The sequence below is a fragment of the Lutra lutra genome, chromosome 6 (assembly GCF_902655055.1).
Source record: "Lutra lutra chromosome 6, mLutLut1.2, whole genome shotgun sequence".
Classification (NCBI taxonomy): domain Eukaryota; kingdom Metazoa; phylum Chordata; class Mammalia; order Carnivora; family Mustelidae; genus Lutra; species Lutra lutra.
Genome location: NC_062283.1, coordinates 93797573 through 93817258, shown reverse-complemented (window position 1 = coordinate 93817258; position 19686 = coordinate 93797573). Strand labels below are relative to the sequence as shown.

At 40.0% G+C, this 19686-nt stretch overlaps 1 protein-coding gene across 7 annotated transcripts in view; it reads right to left on the bottom strand.

Annotated features, from left to right (window-relative positions):
- The window catches only part of AIG1 (androgen induced 1), a 265961-nt gene that overhangs the window by 168395 nt on the left and 77880 nt on the right, over positions 1 to 19686 (bottom strand). For 5 of the 7 annotated variants that reach the window (XM_047734176.1, XM_047734169.1, XM_047734172.1 and 2 more), the window contains one exon: positions 6310 to 6411. In XM_047734176.1, the coding sequence (XP_047590132.1) occupies positions 6310 to 6411 (102 nt within the window). Of the gene's footprint in view, positions 1 to 2754; positions 2884 to 4158; positions 4216 to 6309; positions 6412 to 19686 lie in introns of those variants that run through there. The other 2 variants (XM_047734174.1, XM_047734175.1) reach the window with 2 other exon arrangements.

The following is a 19686-nucleotide window of genomic DNA, read 5'->3' as shown; positions in this document are numbered from 1 at the left end:
GGGCCTGCTCATCTATTCAGTGTAGCTAGAAAAAGGGCACAGTGTAAGGTAAACTGTATTAGCCTTGAATTCTATCCTTACGTGGAAAATTAGTTCTACAAAGGAATTTGTGATATCAGAAAATTGCTTTAAAAAGACATGGTCTAGGGGTGGGGTGGTTGGAGGGTGGGCGAGCCTGGTGGTGGGTATTACGGAGGGCACGTATTGCACAGAGTACTGGGTGTGGTGCATAAACAATGAATTCTGGAACCCTGAAAAGAAATTTAAAATAAATAAAAATTTTTTTAAAAAGACATGGTCTATCGCCCTAGAGAAAAAACAACTAATTCTCAGATAAAATAATCAATATATGGAAGAGCTTTCTAATAAATCTGACCCAGGCATTTCCATTTACCTGGCCTGTAATTTTCAGGGACCACGCTGTGTTCTTTGGACATCATTTCAGGCCTTCTCAGGCAGTAACAACAATATGATATGTACCCACCAAAAAGACCCTTAGAGGGGACGGCAGGCTATGTATATAAGATTTTACTGCAGCGCAGCTGAGATTGAAGAGGGAAGTAAAGTACAAGTTAGGAAAAAAGTGAATAGTTTGGGGTTGCATTCTCTGTCAACTATTATGAAAAGGAAAAGATAGAGTGGGGGAAAAAAGGACAAGAAAAAAACACGGATATAGGATGTTTGATTCTTGATACAACAAATATTCATTTGATGAGACAAATATTCATTTGACTTCCATGATGTAGAGGCACTGTTTGAAGTGCTTGGGATGAATGAGTAACTGAAACAAAGACCCCTGCTCTTACGAAAATTATATTCCAGCAGAAGGAGATGGACAATAAGCCATAGACACAGCGTGTAAGTAAAAGCAGATCATATGTCAAGGATGGTAAGTACCACCAGGGGGACAAAGAGCAGGGTGAGGGGACTCTGGGGACACAGGGGTAGCTTGCAATATCCAATAGGCTGCTGAGCGGGCTTTACTGAGAAGGTGAGACTGAACAAGTGAAAATTCACAACGGGAAAGCGATGATCAGTAAAATGAATTGAGAGCCGTATGGAGAAATTCTGAAAGTATCTGCCTCACTGCGAATGGAACTCTCCTTCTCATTCCTGGGTCTTTGGGGTCTTATTTGTTTTCTTTGAGAGGTCCACTGGGAGTCTTAGAAAGTGGTTCCCAAGAAATTTCTGACCTTTGTTCCAGTCTTCCTTTTATTTTTGAAAATTTCCAGATATCTTCCAGTTACTTTAGAATATAATGGGAAAATAAGAAAGGTCAGTTTTTTTCATATGAAAAAGAAGATAGCCTTCTCGTGACCAACAGCTTTTTTTGGTGAAATACCCAGTATTGGGGTGGCACAGACTCCACGGGTCATGAAATGCATCATCCGTGTGGCTCAGAACTGGAAAATTTTCCATAAATTGTGTTATTTAACAGAAGAATAACATCAAATCTGAGTTCCTACAAAACCAATGATCCTCCAAGCAGTATATAATGCCTTCTCTTCTGGGAAAGACAGATGTACCAAAACTTTAGTAATTACCAAATGCCAAAATAATATCAAACAGAATAAATAGTTGCCTAAATTTAAATTCCCTTGAGGATCAGTTACATATAACAAGAACAACTGGCAAATCAAGCATGAAGAGAGGTGGGGTTTATTTTCTTATCTCCTTATAAATTACCCAGGGAATGAACAACTGCTGTGATTATAAGAATATCTAGGTCATGTATGCTTAAAGATCTGTGATAATAATACTAATATCTAAACTTCTGCAGTGCTTGGTATTCTCAAAGCATTTTATAAACATTAATTAGGTCTTCACTAAGCAAAGACACTTGTCTCATTGTTGGCTCTTCCTGTTACAGCATCACTAAGAATTTGCAATCTTTCTAGAGTTTAAATATTTATTTATTTATTTACTTACTTACTTGCTTACTGACAGTATCAATGTATACTTATTCCTTTGACAGTGCTTTAAACTTATAATCAGCAGAAGAGAAAAATTTGGGGCTCTAGTTTTGCAGTCAAGAAACAGGCCAGGATAACAAGAGGGCTTCTCCATGTCAGAGTGAAAAAGCCCAAAGGACACACTCTGTTAGTTTGTGGAAATGTTTTCCTACTCACCTTCCTCCACCTCAAACAGGCCATTTCTACCCTTTAAAAGTGGAAATATTCTTCTCATCCTATAACTACACAGTGCCTAGCAGGGTGCTTTGCATTTCATGGTTTTATTGAAAATTAATGTTTGCCAGATTGAATTGAATCAAAGCTCATCTCCCAGGGGTTGCAACCATGTAGACCCTGTAATTAGCATTGCGTTTTGAAAATGATTCATTTTGCTGATCTCTAGTTTTCTCTTGTCTTATCATCAGTGGACTGAGGACAGAAAGGCGGTAGAGGCAATAAATGTAAACATGACATCCTTCCAGGTTTCATTTTTTTTTTTAAGAGAGAGAGCACATGCACATGTGTAAGAGAGGGTGGGAGTAGGGGAGAGGGGCCCAGGGAGAGGGAGAAAGAGAATCTTAAGCACTCAGGGCCCTGAGATCACGACCTGAGCAGAAATGGAGAGTCGGATACTTAAACTACTGAGCTACCCAGGTGCCCCAACCTTCTTTCAAGTTTCAAAAACAAACATGTAAATACCCTTTTAAATCCCCCAAAGGGGTAGAATGGTCTTGACTCCAGTTAAATGTATTGTATTTTATAGGTTTATATTTTTAATTATAATACATGAAAATTGTGTGTGTGTGCACATGTTATTTCAGTAGAACCTGGAGATAAGCTGGCAGTTACACAGCGAGGCTCTGTTACTGTCGCAACCCATCTGGGTACCCATTTCTTCTTCTCTTCTCCCAAAAACCTCTAAGATTGCTTGCTGAGAGAATGGAGGGAAACAACAGAAAGGAAGAGATAGGATACTTTCCTTTAGTTACAATCACGTCTAACAGGTACTTTAGAGTAAATCGAAAGGAAAGTCCTGTGAATTCCAAATCCTCTGAGGTTTTTTTTTTTTTTAAATGCGTATTTTTTTTTAAAGATTTTATTTATTTATTTGACAGAGAGAGATCACAAGTAGGCAGAGAGGCAGGCAGAGAGAGAGAGAGGGAAGCAGGCTCCCTGCTGAGCAGACAACCCAATGCGGGGCTTGATCCCAGGACCCTGGGATCATGACCTGAGCTGAAGGCAGAGGCTTTAACCCAATGAGCCACCCAGGCGCCCCTTAAATGCGTGTTTTAACTAATTTTTTTTTGCTGGGCAGTTGAGTGGTATAAATTCAAGACTGACTTGGAGATATCTTCTGAAATAGTGCCATGACAAACATATAAACTACATCAGGCATCTGGGTCTGGAGAATTTATGCTGAGACTCTTCAAATAGTAAGTGTGACTCTACACCTAAGAACAGGGCACATCTTCTCTTGGAATTCTTGTAGCTACAAAGATCTAGAAAGGTCAGAACCAAAGGTCTAATGGATCAGAAATCCATCCACAGAAGTATTTAAAAATTACAAATTAAGCTAGTAAAATATTAAATATGCTCTATCCTCCTAGATTGTTAGATATATATTTTATAAAACAAAATAAAAAATATGTGATGGTATAATAAAATAAAGGCTTATAGATTTATAAATTATAAATTTTTAATTATAAAATTATATTATTTAATATAATATAAATATAAATATTCCAAAATTTTATTTTCCTGCCTTCATTTCAGCAAATTCATTGAATATGTTGTTATAATGGAATTTTCACAAAATTTAAGCTCTACTGACAGTATTAATCTAAGGCATTAATTAAAAGTAAAATGTAAGTTTAATCAAAGTATACACAATTTGAAAGTTTTCATCAAATTACAAAGATTCAAATGAATGTAAAAATGTTTAGTTATTTTCATACTTCTAAGACCAAATATTAAAAATTATCTAAGATTAAAATACAAATGATAATTATTAAACTTTTAAATAAAATTTAAAAATAAAGTTGAAAATGCTTATCTGATTTGTTTCATAAATACTTTTACACATTTTTATAAAAATTAAATTATTCATGATTCCAGCAGTTGATGTTCATATTTTAATAGCCAATGTAAAGAAACAGCTTACTGTATAAAGTTACACATACACAAATTTAGAAAAATGCAAATTAATATTGCAAAATAGTCCTCAGCCACCATATGCAACTTCTTGTAATTCCGGAATCATGAACTGGAACATGGAGAAAACCAAAGAAACGATCATTCATCTCTACCAACGGACAAAGTTCATCAGGAAAGCATCTATTGAGCTCTTATTATCTTAGAGGATTTGATATGTCGATTCATTTATCTTTTCCCTTTATGAAATATCCCTGTCACTCAAATTCTCCTTGAATTCCTAAGGAGTGTTTGTCTTCAAGAGTGAGAATTTTAACTCACCAAAGTGAATCGAGGGGAAGTTCTAAGAGTCAAGTTATGGTTCTAATGGCCTCATCAGTACTTGGAAACCATTCATTTGAAACATTAAGTAGCACGTGGATCTGCAAAGGTTGTGACTTATTCTCTGGCCTACAGGTAGTTTTGTGCATTTGAGGGATATAGATCACAGGCCAAACAGTTAAGGCCCTTGCTCCTCTAACACATGGTGCGATGGCTGGTTCTCCGTGAAGAACCTACTCATGTTGTTACCTTCTTACTGTGCCTAATGTATCAACTAAACTTTATCACAGATGCATATGTATAGGGAAAAAACATAGTATGGTACTGTCCTGGGTTTCAGGTTTTAGGCATCCCCTCCAAAAAAACTGGGGATTTTGGAATGGAGCCTTCTCAGATAAGGCGGGGAGGGGAGGGATGACTGCATGCTGAATTCTTGCATCAGTCGGACAAATAGGCATTGATCTGACTACATGCCAGGTGGGTGGACGGAGTGCTCAGGGCTGGAAGGCTGCTGTTGGCGTTAGGAACTAACACTTGTGCGAGGGATACAGACGTGTCTGATGGAGACTTGAAGGTGCCCTGCAAGCCTGACAGGAGAGCTAACCAGGTCTGTGGGGCTGAAAAGAGACTTCTGAGACATGTTATAGAAGCTAGCAGGGTGAGCAAGGGTTCCCCAGTAAAGAACGCAAAGTGCACTGGGGGCAGCGGATGACAGATATAGGGTTATGCAAAGGGTTTTCACATGCAAGAAAAGCCAAAAGTTGGAGAGGCACAGAGTAGTCACATCAAGCCCCTTAGATGGTGAAATGAATCTGACAAGACCCGGCTTATTTGTTTGGAACTAGAGCAGAGGTGCCATGTTAATCCTTCAACAGCGTGGCTCTAATTGGAGTCCAAGAAAATGCTAGTTGTCTGAGCTGTGCCACTTTTGAAGAGTTGGCTTAGGAAAGAATTAATCAAAGCCCCTGAGTACAGTAATGTTTGTTAGTATACACCACTTTTCTCAAAATATACCAAAATTGGGGGCAGAAAGGAAACTGTTATTTTGGACCTATGACGTGTGATGTCTAGCTCTTCATTCCTCTATAATTTCTGTGATGGGTTGCCCTTTTCACCAGGAGCACCCAGTGACATATTCTAAAAATTGCTGTAACCAAAAAAATGCAGGCTTCCTAGTTAATAACAAAATTGCTCAATTCCAGAAGCAGAAAGGGAAGACAATGCAACATTTCTCTGCAGAAAATATATCAAGTCTTGTAAGGTGACACACAAACCATCCAACATACTTGACTTGAAATGTGTGAAGGCAACACCATGTCTAAAGCATCAGAAAGAATCAGACTGAGAAGAAGGGAAAGAGCTAGCCGCCCCGGGCAAATGCCCTCCGATGGGCACAACCTGCCAAAGTCACTTCCAGCGCCTGCAGCAGATCTCTCAGAGAAAATAATAGTCTTGCTGCTCCTCTGAGGCCATTTCTTCCAGTGCCATAGTGATTTCCAACACAATCCCCTGACATGAGGTGGAGGCTACAGGGCCTCAGTAGCGGTATAGGTGATATTAGGTTCTTAGGCTCCAATAGGGGACAAGTCTTTAAATAGCACGGAAATGAAATTCATCCATAGAATTTGCCAGTTGCATAATCCAACAACACCAATCCCTTACAAACTGTGGATTCATCTACTACATAGTTTTAATAGTGACTCCGTTTCATGGGAAGATGTTTTTATTGACATTCAGTCTTCTTCTCTAACTACAGTCTCTCATAACCCCCATCATTGCACAGGCAGTAAGGTACATTCTATGGAAAACTCAAATCAGAAAATAGTTCTTTAATACCTCTTTTTTTTTTTTAATGAAAGGAAATTATTTGTTTTAGTCCACTCACCATTCCGTGATTCAGCCACCCTGGGATAAAATTATCAAGCAACTTCGGGTAAATCATCTCTCTGTCATAGGCATAAATGATCCAGAACACCGCTACCACGAACTGGAAGGGAAAAGAAATCCTTTATTTCACATTTACAATATACAATGTGTTGGTTATCCATTGTTCAAAGAACCCAACAGAACTGTAATCTAGAGTGAAAGACGAATCAGTAAACCAGCTAATGACTGGAAAGGGATTTCTAACTTCACTCCATTAGTGGGAATGCGTGGGGTCCTTCTGCCTTCCTTGGTCTCCCTACTGTGTTCTTTCAGGCAAAGGAATCTGTTTTCAAGGGAGAGATAAATGACGTGTCTCTCATCTGGAACGGCTCCCTTCTAGGGCTAACTGTGTTGGTTTGAATCCTCTCAAGAGGGTTTAAAAGTTCACTGGTGGTTTTTTGGATCCCATTCCCCACTGTACAGAGTCAGCACACATTCAAGAAACTGTAGTGTATTTTCCTTGAACCCATCATGTGGTTTAAATTAATCTTCACATTCTCAAGTTTCCATTTCACCACTAATAGCATTAAAATCACTGCTATATAAAATGTCCCAAAGTCACATTTCCTGCAAATGTATTAATTTATATAGCCTAAGCAGGGGCTTTGGCTACATTGAAAGCAGAGCGTATGAAACACAAAGGAAGAACCCTAATTCTCTTGGAATAACTTACATGTTCATCTGGGCTCCTGAGGTTTATTTTGACCCATCAGCAACATAGCCATCGAAAGAGAGTACAGTGCTCAATTTATTCTCTTATCTTTCTTCAAACTAACAGTGAGATAAGTTCAGATAAAATAAAGAAATGAATGGTCCAGGGTCTAGACCTTCAGCACAGAATTTTAAAGTAAATGCAGATGCTTTTGTAAGTAGTCAATAAATGTGGCATGGAGACGGCAGCTACCCCAGAGAGAGGGGGATCAGAGTCTCTGAGGAGTTACGTCTCATAATAAATGGTACAGAGTGATAAAATGCAGATGAATATTAAGCAGAAACAATTTTTATCTAATTTCTTGTAAGCCATCCATGCCCCCACATTTTATTAATAAAAGTAGTAAATATTTTAATGCCACTTTTCATAAAACTCCCAGCACAAGCTAGTAATCAGAAGAGTTCCAAAGTTCTTTTCCAAGTATGTCAGTTATGACATGGGTAATCATAGCCTGAAAAGAAAGTTCACCCTTAAAACCTAAGATGTTATGAACATTTCTCCTTTCATAAAACATATTGAAAGATAATTACAAGAGGCAATCATAGATTACACACATAGTTTCAATACCAGACTGGGGTCTCCTGTTACTTATCCTGCTTTTGGGTCAACTATTTTCAGTTGATAAAAGCACAAGATGGGGGGAAAAAACCCCACCCAAACATTATTAACTTAATGTTAACTATCATTAAGATCTTTCCAAGGGCAATGGGTAATTTAAAATTACTCACAACTTCAGTTTAGTCATTTCACTACAGATTTCAAATGTACTGAATAACAATGTTACCTGCACTCACACCTGGGTGCCAAATTTCAGCTTCACGGCTCAGAATGCAGTCCCAAGGATCACAACCCCCATGTCCCCTGAGAGTTTATTAGATGTGTAGAATGCCAGGTCCTTTCCTGATATGTTCTGATTCTGCATTTTTAATAAGATCCTGGGGTCATTCATACGCAGTCTGAGATGCCTGCTGTGGAAGGCCCTACTCCAGCCACCTTGAGCTTCTGGGCCCTGCTATGGCGTGAGGCAGTCACTGAGCCGAGTGACTGGTCTACCCAGAGCCTCAACCTCCTTTTCTAGACCATAAGCTGGGAAACCATGATCCTGGAATTTCTTTCCCCAAAAGACACAAGTATTCCTGTGTGAACCTCCTTCATGGGTCTGAACTGGAGGGTTGAACATACAATCAATGGGTGTACCCCCTGACCTGGGATGTGGTTAAGATGTATTTGTTTCTAAAGACGGGGGCTGTTTTACATATAGTCTGAGACTCCACACACAAGCACAAAGCTCACCCTGGATGGAGCCATAGGTGGAAATCCCTTCATCTTTGCCATCTAATGTAACCCAACCGTGGATGACATCCCATCACATTCACAGGTCCCCTCCCACAGTCAACAGGAGGGGATTAAATAGGTCTGCATCAATAGGGGATGCAATCGTGGGGCCATCTTAGAACTCTGCTTACCATATGCTTCCACGCTTCTTCTTTTCCAAACTGTTTCAGCTATTTTAAGTCCTTTGCATTTCCATTTAAATCTTACAATCTCAGCTTGCTAATTTCTATAAAAATATCCTCTGAGAGTTCTGATTACGACCGTACTGAATCAATACATTCAATCTGGGGAGAAATGACATCTTCACAATATTGCATTTTCTGACCCAGGAACATCACTGATGTCTCCATTCATGTAGATCCTTGGTTTTTCAGTTTGTAGTTTTCAGTGCACGGATCTCACACATTTTTTTTTTTAATTTATCACGAAACATTTCATGTGTTTTTTTTAAATGTTATTGTAGACAGTATTGAATTTGTTTTTACATTCTTTGTTACTCATATATAAAAGTACAAATGACTTGTATATTGAGCTATGTCCTCTATCTTGGTTAAATTCACATAGTTTGAGTCATTCTTGAGTAAATTATTTTAGATTTTTATATTTACGTGATCTGCAAATAAGGACAGCTTTTCTTCTTCCTTATAATGTGTATGGCCTTTACCTCTTTTTTCTTTTCTTAACTGCACAGCCTACAAACTTCAGCACAACACCGACTAGAAGGGATGAGCAGCAAACACCTTTGCTTTCTTCCCCACCTTAGGAAGGTGTCCAGTCTTTAACATTTAAGTTTGATATTAGCTTCAGGTTTTTCTTAGATGCCTTTTATCACATTGAGGAAAATCTCTCCTATCCTTCATTTATGTTTGTAACAGACAAGAGCCTACTTTTTCAGATAATTTTGCTGTGTATCATCAGGTGATCTGATAATTCTTTTCCTTATTCTGTTCATATAATGAATTACAGAGATTTTTAATGTTAAACTAACATTTAATACTTGGTCATGATGTATTATCATGTTTATATATTGCTGGATTTGACTTGCCGATATTTTGTTAAGAATTTTTCTCCAGTCTTTATTCATAAAGTATTATCAATCAATAGTTAGTTTTATTTTCTTACATCTTCTTATAATTTTGGTGACAGGATAACAGTGGCCTCAAAAAATAAACTGGGAAAAGCTCCCTCCTCTGTTTTTCAAGGGACTCTGGGCACGATTGGTATTATTATTCCCTCCTAACCTATTTAATATGCTTCTTTTTTTTCTGTTCTTTTTTCTTTTTCTTTTTTTTTTTAACTTAAATTCAATTAGCCAATGAATACTACATCATTAGTTTTTGGCGTAGTGTTCAATGATACATTAGTTGCGTATAAAGTGGTATGTCTCTCTAGTGGAGTTATCTGGACTCTAAAGTTTTCCTATGAGAAGACTTAACTGTGAATTCCATTTCTTTAATAGATATAAGGTTTTCAGGTTTTCTGCTTTCTCTGGAGTTAGTTTTAGTCATTTTTTGTGTTTTGTGGAATTTTTCCATCTCATCTAAGTTTTTGAGGTTATCAAGCTTTCTTACTATTCTGCTACAGAAATCAACAATTGCTATCAATCAGGTATTTTTTCCTTGGAGAGCCTGTTGTTAATGATTGATTAGCACACTGCTGTGGAGAACAACTTTCTGATCTCCATTCATGGTGTCCTTACCCCATGGAGAGCGTTGTGGGGTCAGTACTTACCTGTGCAATGTAATCACTCCTTTCACCCCTCCCATATATTGAGGGAATTTTGTGGGTTATTAAAAGTGAAGTGACTTTCAAGGAAGTGTTACCTTTCTTAGTGTAACACTAGAAGGTCAAGAGGCCCAGCTAACTGAATAATCAGCCTTCTAAATAATTCTTAAGATAGAAATACAGCACAGATGGTGGCTCCTTGGCTTCAAGCACTGATATCCTCTTGATAGTATGGTCATCAGCAAACCCAAAATAAGTTTGAACTCTACTACCAGGGCATGAATATGAAACAAAAATAGGTTCTCTTGGACAGGCGAAGTACCACAGAAACGTTCCACCATTGTGGCTGGCTATTTCTCAGTGTGCACCTGCTGCTTCTCAGTGACCAGGCCGGGAATACTGTACTCGAACTGAGAGTGGCAGGAACTCAGGCACTTTACAGTCCTTCAAGCTTCCCAGACAAAGTCATTGTGTTACAGCTACTCATTTAGGCCTCATTTGATGCCCTGGAACAATTAGAAATGAATGCAAAAGAAAACTGGATTCACGCTTTGTCTCCTTCTGTAATGAGCCTCTGATATGGTTTCCAATAGAAGCTTAAGTTAATCAGCTTTTGTCCACTGCTAAGAAGAAGCTTTACTGCTTAGTGAGAAATTCTTTGGAATCTAATAAAACCGAGTAGAATGCAAAGGATGTTGCCGAGAAATGTACCATGAAGGAGGTCAAAGGGAAAAGTCACTTATCTATAGATTGGTTTCTAAAAGCCATTTAGCATATCTCAAACATCCACTGTTGAAGGAGGGAAGGAGGAAATAAATGAATACATCTCTAAAGTCTTCAGCTTCAATATGACATGATCTATGAAATTGCTTTTCTTTTAAAAACTAAAAAAAATCTGGGGCTCCTGGATGGTTCAGTCGTTAAGCATCTGCTTTTAGTTTAGGTCATGATCCCAGGGTGCTGGGATCAAGCCCTGCTTCCAGCTCCCTGCTCAGCCGGGAGCATGCTTCTCCTTCTCCCACTCTCCCTGCTTGTGTTCCCTCTCCCACTGTGTCTCTCTCTCTTTCTGTCAAATAAATAAACAAAGTCTTAAAAAACAAAACAAGACAAAACCCTAACCCATTAGTACTCAGACTTTACCAAATACCTATTGGGGAAAAAAAAAATGAATCCTATTTTGAGCTCTATTGCTCTACTTCCAGATTTCCTTGTAATGCTTTGCTTTCCCATCACTTATTTCCATGGTAATATTTGGAGACATGTTTCCCATTGTACTTTCTCCTTCAGAACACACAAAGCATGAAAATATGTTGTGTGTTTTGGATACTAGCTGGCTTTGTCTCTGATGGGCGCCAGCAGAGAGGGACTTTCTCATTTTGACAAGGCACTGCCTAGTCTTCCCTAGTCTTCCCATCCTCCAGGTCTAGAAGATTCTGAGTCCTGACATGCTCTCCTGGCTGACTTCCCTCAGCCATACCCTCAAATTTAGCAAGGCGCTGCAAAGCACAGGCCTCTCTGAAATGTTACATTATCTTCTGTTCCAGTGTACAGTTGGTTTCTAGTACTCATTCCTGGAAATGTGACATAGAATTCCTCTACTTGTAATTATGAGGCTGTGAGGAACACTACATATTTTTTACTCTGTGAACTATGCTCAAATTACCTTAAAGCCAGAATTTGCATTTAGAGAGTTTCTAAAGCACATGTTGCCACCTTTTTTCACAGCCTTCTATAATCTCTGTGGTAGAATTTATAATTTATCCACCTTTACCTACATATAGGTCCTTGGTGGTCCCTTCTGACTGAGTAAAAAGTTTGGGAATAAAAACCCAGCTCCTGTAGTGTCCATGTGGCTTGATGCCCGCCTTCCTCTCTGACTTCAGATTGTACCACCTTCTCTCTTGCTCCAGAAGCTCCAACTAACAATTCATTCCCAAAACTCATTAAGCTCTTCCATGCCACAGGGTCATCACATTTCCTCCTTTTTCTGCCAGGAATTCTTGGACCCCATTTTCTTTTTCTTCATCCCCCCACCCTGGATTTTGCAGGATTTATTTACAACTGACCAAGATTTTAGAGAATTAAATTTCCCCCATATTCAAGGTATCAGGATTTTTAAAATTAACATATAATGTATTATTTGTTTCAGGGGTACAGGTCTGGGAATCGTCAGTCTTACACAATTCACAGCACTCACCATAGCACATACCCTCCTCAATGTCCATCACCCAGCCACCCCACCTCTCCAACCGCCTCCCCTCCAGCAACCCTCAGTTTGTTTCTTAAGATTAAGAGTCTCTTATGGTTTTTCTCCCTCTCTGGTTTCATCTTGTTTCATTTTTCCCTCCCTTCCCCTATGATCCTCTGTCTTTTTTCTCACATTCCTCATATCAGTGAGATCATATGATAATTGTCTTTTTCTGATTGACTTATTTCTCTCAGTATTCCCTCTAGTTCCATCACATTGTTGCAAATGGCAAGATTTCATTTTTGATGGCTCCATAATAGTCTATTGTATGTATATATTAAATATATATGTATATTTATATATACTACATTCACCTGTTGATGGACATCTAGGCTCTTTCCATAGTTTAGCTATTGTGGATGTTGCTGCTATAAACATTGGGGTGCATGTGCCCCTTCAGATCACTACATTTGCTTCTTTGGGGCAAATACCCAGTAGGGCAATTGCTGGGTCATAGGGTAGCTCTAATTTTCAACTTTTTGAGGAACCTCCATACAGTTTTCCAGAGTGGCTGACCAGCTTGCATTCTCACCAACAGTGAAAGACCCCATTTTTACCTGGCTGCATTCTCTATCCCTTCAGGTCTGGCTTAAATGACACTTCTTCACAGACACCTTGCCAGCAACTCCATGACCCCGTTCTTTTCTATCATAGATGCTGACGGAAAGTACATTTGTGTTGTTGTTCAGTGTCTGGCTCTCTTCAGAGGAGGTGAAGCGTCAGAGAATAAGGGCTTGTCTGTCTTGTTCATTGCTGTTTCCTCACCACTTCACACATAGCACGTTTCTGCTAAAAATATGTGGAGTAAATGATGAAGATGCATTGGTGCATCCTGTCTAGGTCAGGGTCCACATCTCCCATAAGAGGAAGCTCCCTTCAATTTTCTTCCTAATGACCTAAAGTTCCTTTTTCACGTTCTCCATATTTTTTGGCCTCCCACCTGTGAGGAAGAGAAACCCTTCTTTCCAACGTGATTCTTCTAGCCAGTCTCTTCTCAGACCTTCATCTGCCAGCCCCTCCTTCACCTGTTTGAGTCTTCTATCATCCTGACATGACCTCTCTTTGGATTTCTGGATCAAGATGGAAGACTAAAGGCTCTCTTTCTCCCAAATCAACCAGACACAAGAAAAACTGAAACCAATGAAATAGGAAACACCCAGAGTCCATATATCACTCTTTTCAACAGGCTGCTCAGTATTAGGAAAATTAAGCCAGGACAAGGCAAGACTCTGATGTAAGAAACGGGATCCAAAGGTTCTCTGGTTGAGTGAGCAGAACAGAGAAACTGCTATAGGCAATGCCCTCTAAAAGACACTGAGTGACCCTTGCTGGGAACAGGAGGTCTGAGATGCATGGGAGCACTGGGGAGATGTTCTGATCCCTGCCTGGCTTCAGGTGTCAGAGGTGATGATGCAAAATGTGGCCACAGGCCAGCATGTTATCTCCGTAAGAAGCAGGATGTGGGTGTGTTACAGTAAGCAAGAAAGGATCTGTGGTAAGCAGCCTGCATGGCCAGCTCCTGCTCACCCAATGAACCCTAAGCTTCCTGTCACCATACAAACGGTTGTGATCAAAATGAGTGAAGGAGAGAGAAATGAGTGTAGCACTGAGAGAAGCCATTCTCCAAAGGAGGTTGGGGTAGGTGGGGAAAAAGACAGAAATTCATGCTGCCCTAGCTCAGTTCCCTAGCCTGTCTCCAGTACTATCGTTTCGCAAATGGCTGGCTCAGAAAGAACCAGTTTAAGGAAGAATAATCATAAGAAAATAAATAGCATGGAATGTGTTCATAAATATCATGAGAGAGAGAGAGAGGGAGAGACAGAAAGTGGAATATGACCATTTCCCCTCAAAAAAGGACAACTGAACAATACAAACCAGAAAAATGATTAACTAATGATCAAATAATTCTCCATTAAAGAAAAGAGGTCAAAGATGAAAATCTGAGATTAAATAAAGACAGAGCAAGATAAGAGTGGAGAGCTTAGGAAATAAATAAAATATAAAATACAAAACCACATAAAACTGAAAGTCACATTAATAAGCATTAAAAGCAAAAACTGCCTTTGGTAAAGACAGTGGGGGTTTAGCTTTCTATAGTACTGTGAACTAGATACACTGAAAATTTTCCTACCGTGAAACACTAGGTGCTAAATAAATTACAACAAATATACTTTCAAATATATTGCTGAGCAGACAAGAAAGGAAGGGAAATCACTAGGAGTAAAAACAAACAAACAAACAAACAAACAAAACAAAACCCACCCATGTAGACAAAAACACAACAGGGGAAAGAATAACACTAGCAAGCACAGAAACTGGAGCTTCCACTGGGGCAAAGGCCCATACCAGAATCAGAGTGCTCTGTGGACTGTGGCCATGGACATGGATGATTGTGGCCTTGGGCCCATGCAAATTGGTGGAGTGGGTACGGCACCCATAGGCCTTGTCCCACAGAGGGGTCAGAGCTTCAGTGAAAGGGTAGCCTCGAGGAAGTGCTCACAAGGCTAAAAAACTGGTTTTTACTCATAATTGCTAAGATTTTTTCATCAAAAATGTTTCATTTCACTGAATTTTGTGCTGCATCGAGATCATCATTTTTCCTCCTTTGTCTTTGTATTCACTCCAGGTAGGTGTGGTCACTCAGCAAGGTCTGCAACGACAGAGCTTTTATGCTTGTATCAAATAACTGGGGCAGATATGCTAGTGCTTCTCCCAGATTCCCGCTTCAGGGCCCATGTGTACATCCCCTAGATGTTGGGAACACTGGTCACCAGCCGCTGAGAGCTGCATCCCTCACTGGGAACTACCCTCAGCTACAGGGAACTATCTTGCCTGAAGTCATGTCCCTTCTCATGGGGGCATGGGGGCGGTCTAAATCCAATGTCTGACTGATGACAGGGAACACACACCCGGGCCCTCTGCATCCATTCCATTTAGGGCAACTCTGAGCGGTCATCCCAGCCCTAGAGGTCTCATGATGCTGGTTTCAACTGCAGTGTGGGTCATCTCCTTCTACCCAACACCATCTTCCTCCCTTCCGAACAGGTGTTTCTCCCAAGAGCCCCCTTCTTCTGCAGGTACCCTGAGCCTGTTCACAGGAAGGCCAATCTAAGACCATGCCACGCACGCGTGAGTGCCAGACAGGCAGATTTAAGCATGAAAACCTTTGTAATACACCACCATAAGGAAATGTAATGTAAAAAAGTAAAAATTCTTTGTAATCTCACCCTATAGAAGTAAAAGGATAGGTATACCCTTAAAAGGCTTTTTCCTATGCATCTAATGGGCATTTCATTCATTATTTTAGAAAATTAGACCACACTATAGCTAGTCTTCTACAATTTTTTAACTTAAATATGTTTTACCGTGGTATCCCATTTTTCTTAAGCACCTCAAAGTACCACGCTGCCTGATTATGCACCACAATTTACTTAAGCACTCAGTAATAGATATGTATCTTCATTTCAATTGTTGCAGTTTCCAATAATGTTGCAATGGTGTGTGACGTGTATGTTTTTTATGCACCCACGTGAGTACTTCAGAGGAATAAATTAAGTGAAGCTCCTGGATCCGAGGTCACATCGCCTTTTGAGTTGACTTTCACAAAGGCTCCTCTCTCATTCCCTACTCCCAGTGCCTCCTGCCTTTACCCCAGGTCCAGGCCATGCTGTCCCTGTTCTGGACTGCTGCGGTAGCCCCTTGGCTAGAGCCTCCGGCGTCAGTTTCCTTTAAATTCTATCCATGCTTTATCTTGGCCTCGGAGTTACCTTATTAGAAATCTTTAAGAACTTCTCAGTTTAAAACCTCCAATGACTCCCCCTTGTTTGCAGAATAAAACCAAAACTCCCGTTGTGATCTGGTCCCAAATTCTCATTCCAGTCCCCTTCCAGCTTCTTCCAGGAACCCAATCAACAGACTACGTATAGTTTCCCAAACTCATCACACTTCCAAGTATCCATGCCTCTGTGTTTTTTTGTAACTGCAGTTGAGATTCATTACTTTTTTTTTTTTTTTTTTTTCAAAATCCAAGCTCTATCAAGTGTTACTTTCATGGTGCTGTTGTCCCCACCACCTAAAAATCCCCCACAATTTCTTATCAAAAGTCTTTCTCGACCACCTCAGTCCTCTGCTTATAACACCAGCCCATTCAACTAAGTCTACAAGTCCTTTAACCTGCTGGCCCCCTAAGCTGCTGGAAGGCTCCATCTGTCTCCAGCCCTCAGCGGGGCTCCATTTGCCTGGAGTGCCTCCCACCAGCCCCACCAGCTCATCATCACCATATAGAAGGGGTTTCGAAAGACCACAACCTCCAAGAAGCCTCCCCTGAGTTATCCCTTTCCTTGCATGAGCTCTAGCAGCACATTACATTTTTCCTTCATGATGTTGAGCATCATCGAGACGGAATCAGTGAGAGTGTCATTACTGGTTTTCCCTCCCAGTGGGATGTGAACTCTGGGAGAGTAAAGACCAGTCAGTTTCTTCTCTGTTGCATCGTCACATCTCCCTTGGCGCTTTATATGTTTTTTTCTTAGCTCTTCATTTTGAAATAATCAAAGACTAACTAGAAGCTGAAAAATAACACAGAGAATTCCTGTGCCTCCTTCACCCAGCCTCTTACATAAGCCTGATGCATTTTCAAACCAGAAAACTGACATTGGCATAACACTATAACTAATGACACATAGACTTATTCTGATTTCACCAGTTTTTACAGGCACTCGTTTTCTGAGGGGGAACATTATATTACGAAATTTTGCCACATGTACACATTTGTGTAACCTTTACCACAATCAGGATTCTGAAGAGTACCATCACCACCGAGAAAGTTCCTAATGTTACCTCATAAGGGTCATGCCCTTCCCAGCCTTAGCCCCTGCCAGCTAGCGAAGTGCTCTCCATCACTATATGTCAACATTTCTGAGAATAGTATATAAATGTAATCTTTTCCAGTGCTTTATGAAGGCAGGTTTATACCTATTTATTCCCTACTTTGCATAGAACAGGGGCTTCATAAGCAAATATTATTTAAGAGTTACAACTACTTGAGGTAGCTACTATTATTCTTCTGGTTTTATAGATAAAGAATAACTTTCCCAGGGTCAAAAAGTGGCCAAGCGATAATGTGAGGCCAGACAATGAGACCCCAGAGCCAATGCTTTTAACCTCTCTAATACCTCTTATACATAATAGTACATACTTTTGAAGCAATTAATAATTGAATGAGTGAATGGTTAAATACCAAAGACTATTTCATTTCTAAGTCCTCTAAGAAGGCCTGCATGTAACAGGAATTCAATGAATGTCTGGTGAGTAAAATATTTGGTTAATCATTCTAGAAACCCCAGAAGAAAAAGAAAGATGGTGACACATGGAGAAAAATCACCAAGCTGCTCTTTTGGATCAAACATGGCATCCAAGGCCATAAGACAGGAGCACGGAATGCAGACCCAGTCAGGAGACTCATTCTTGTCTTTGCTAGGAATCAATGCATCAGTGGTATCTCAAGCATCTCAGTAAGGACTATGTGACCAGGTTCATCCTCCCTCCAGCAAATTCATATTCGCTGGATAGAGAAATAGAATATTTGCTGGGCCTAACTGATATTTGGGTCTTGTCTTGCACCTTGGAGTCATGCTCCCTTCCTTACTCAAATTTTACCAAATAAGCTCCTGTCTGATTCTCATGTCATCTTTGGGATGCAAGTCTTTCCCCAGAACACCAGCTTATGGGCTTAGTGCTTAAGACCAAGTCCTCAGACACATGGCCCAGGTCAGGCTAGGTATCATCCCTGTAACTACGGCTGAACCCACCAGTCAGGCCACATTCCTCTGGCTCTGGCTCTTTTCAATGTCTCAGGTATCTCCGCTTGGCCTGTTTCAACACTGACTGAAATATAGAAATGATAGATTTTATGGTCACCTTTAGTTCCCACCAAGTGGATCCGAAGTTGCCTGGGGTGGCTTCTAGTGGAAGCAGCTTCTCTTGAAGGTTATTACATGGCCCTGAGAGTGTCCCTGCAGGCTGTGGCCTGGTTGGTAAGGTGGTATGCACTGTGAGGAGGTAGGGTGTGGAGAAGATGAGCCCTTGAGGGCGGAAACTCTGTCTGTTCCCCTTCCTGGTTATCCATCAAGCTGCAGAAAGAAATGTGGGGAAAGAAATATGAAGGTCTGACTGATATAATAAGTGTGAATCAGGAGTAGTTGCCACTTGTTGGAAAACTATAAAGATTACAGCCCGCTGCCCAGACTGAATGAGAAGGGTGATTAAGTACTCCAGAAAAGTGTCCAGTATTATAGCTAGAGCTAATAAACACAACAGGAACAGTTAATGTTCTTTAATTCCATGATGGTATAGGTTAACCCTGATCATCTGGCACAAACATTTCTTGAAAAGGGACTTCAAGGGAAGATAACTTCTATTATGGAGACACTGATACAAAGGAGATTCAGTAGGAGCCCTAGATGAACCCATTCTCTAGATAAGATGTAGTAAAAAGGGAATCAGAACTTACTTATATATCCAGCTATATGATGGAATAAATGTTCCAAACTTACTCTCCCAATGAAAACCACCATTAAAAAAAAATGAAAGGAAAGATAAAAAAGTTTCATTAAATATTTAGGTAACCAAGAATCAGTTTCTCTTTCATTCTTCCAGTGTTTCTTTTGGTAAAAACAAGAAAAAAGGTATACATTCACTCATATAAATGCCAAATGTTCATATCTGTGTGTCTCCCCTTCTTAAATATACATATCATACTATATAACCCTGATTTTGTTGTTTCATAACATATCCAGGAAGCATGAAGCATCTTTTGAAAGAAACTGCAATGTGACAAAAAGTGAAACTGTTGGTGTCAAAGTAAAGTGAGGGAGAATCCAGGAGATCAGCAAGCACCAGAGGCCAGCTTTCCTCCGGAAGTATCTGTCAAACCACAGGGACCCTGAACTTATCTTTGGAGGCTCTGTGGAATTCAAGAGATACAAGATAAAGTCTGCCCTAGGTGGGGAGTCCCACGAAGGCCTCCACCTAAAGCTAGTACCCCAGAAGGTTACACTTCCCATGAAAGGGTATTCCTTAACCTGACAGAGAAGTGGGCACTAAGGAAAACATGGCTGTTGGAACCTGAGCTCTGTACTGAGAAGACAGAGGAAGAAAAACTACCTTGAAAATTCATAACCATAAGATAGCCATCAGAACCTTAAGATAGCAATCATGTGGGTTTGTGGCCTAATACAAGCTTTCAGGAAGATGTAGTGATCTGAAATTTGTGTTCTTTTAATGCTCAAGTTAAGAATATAAAAATCTGCCACCAT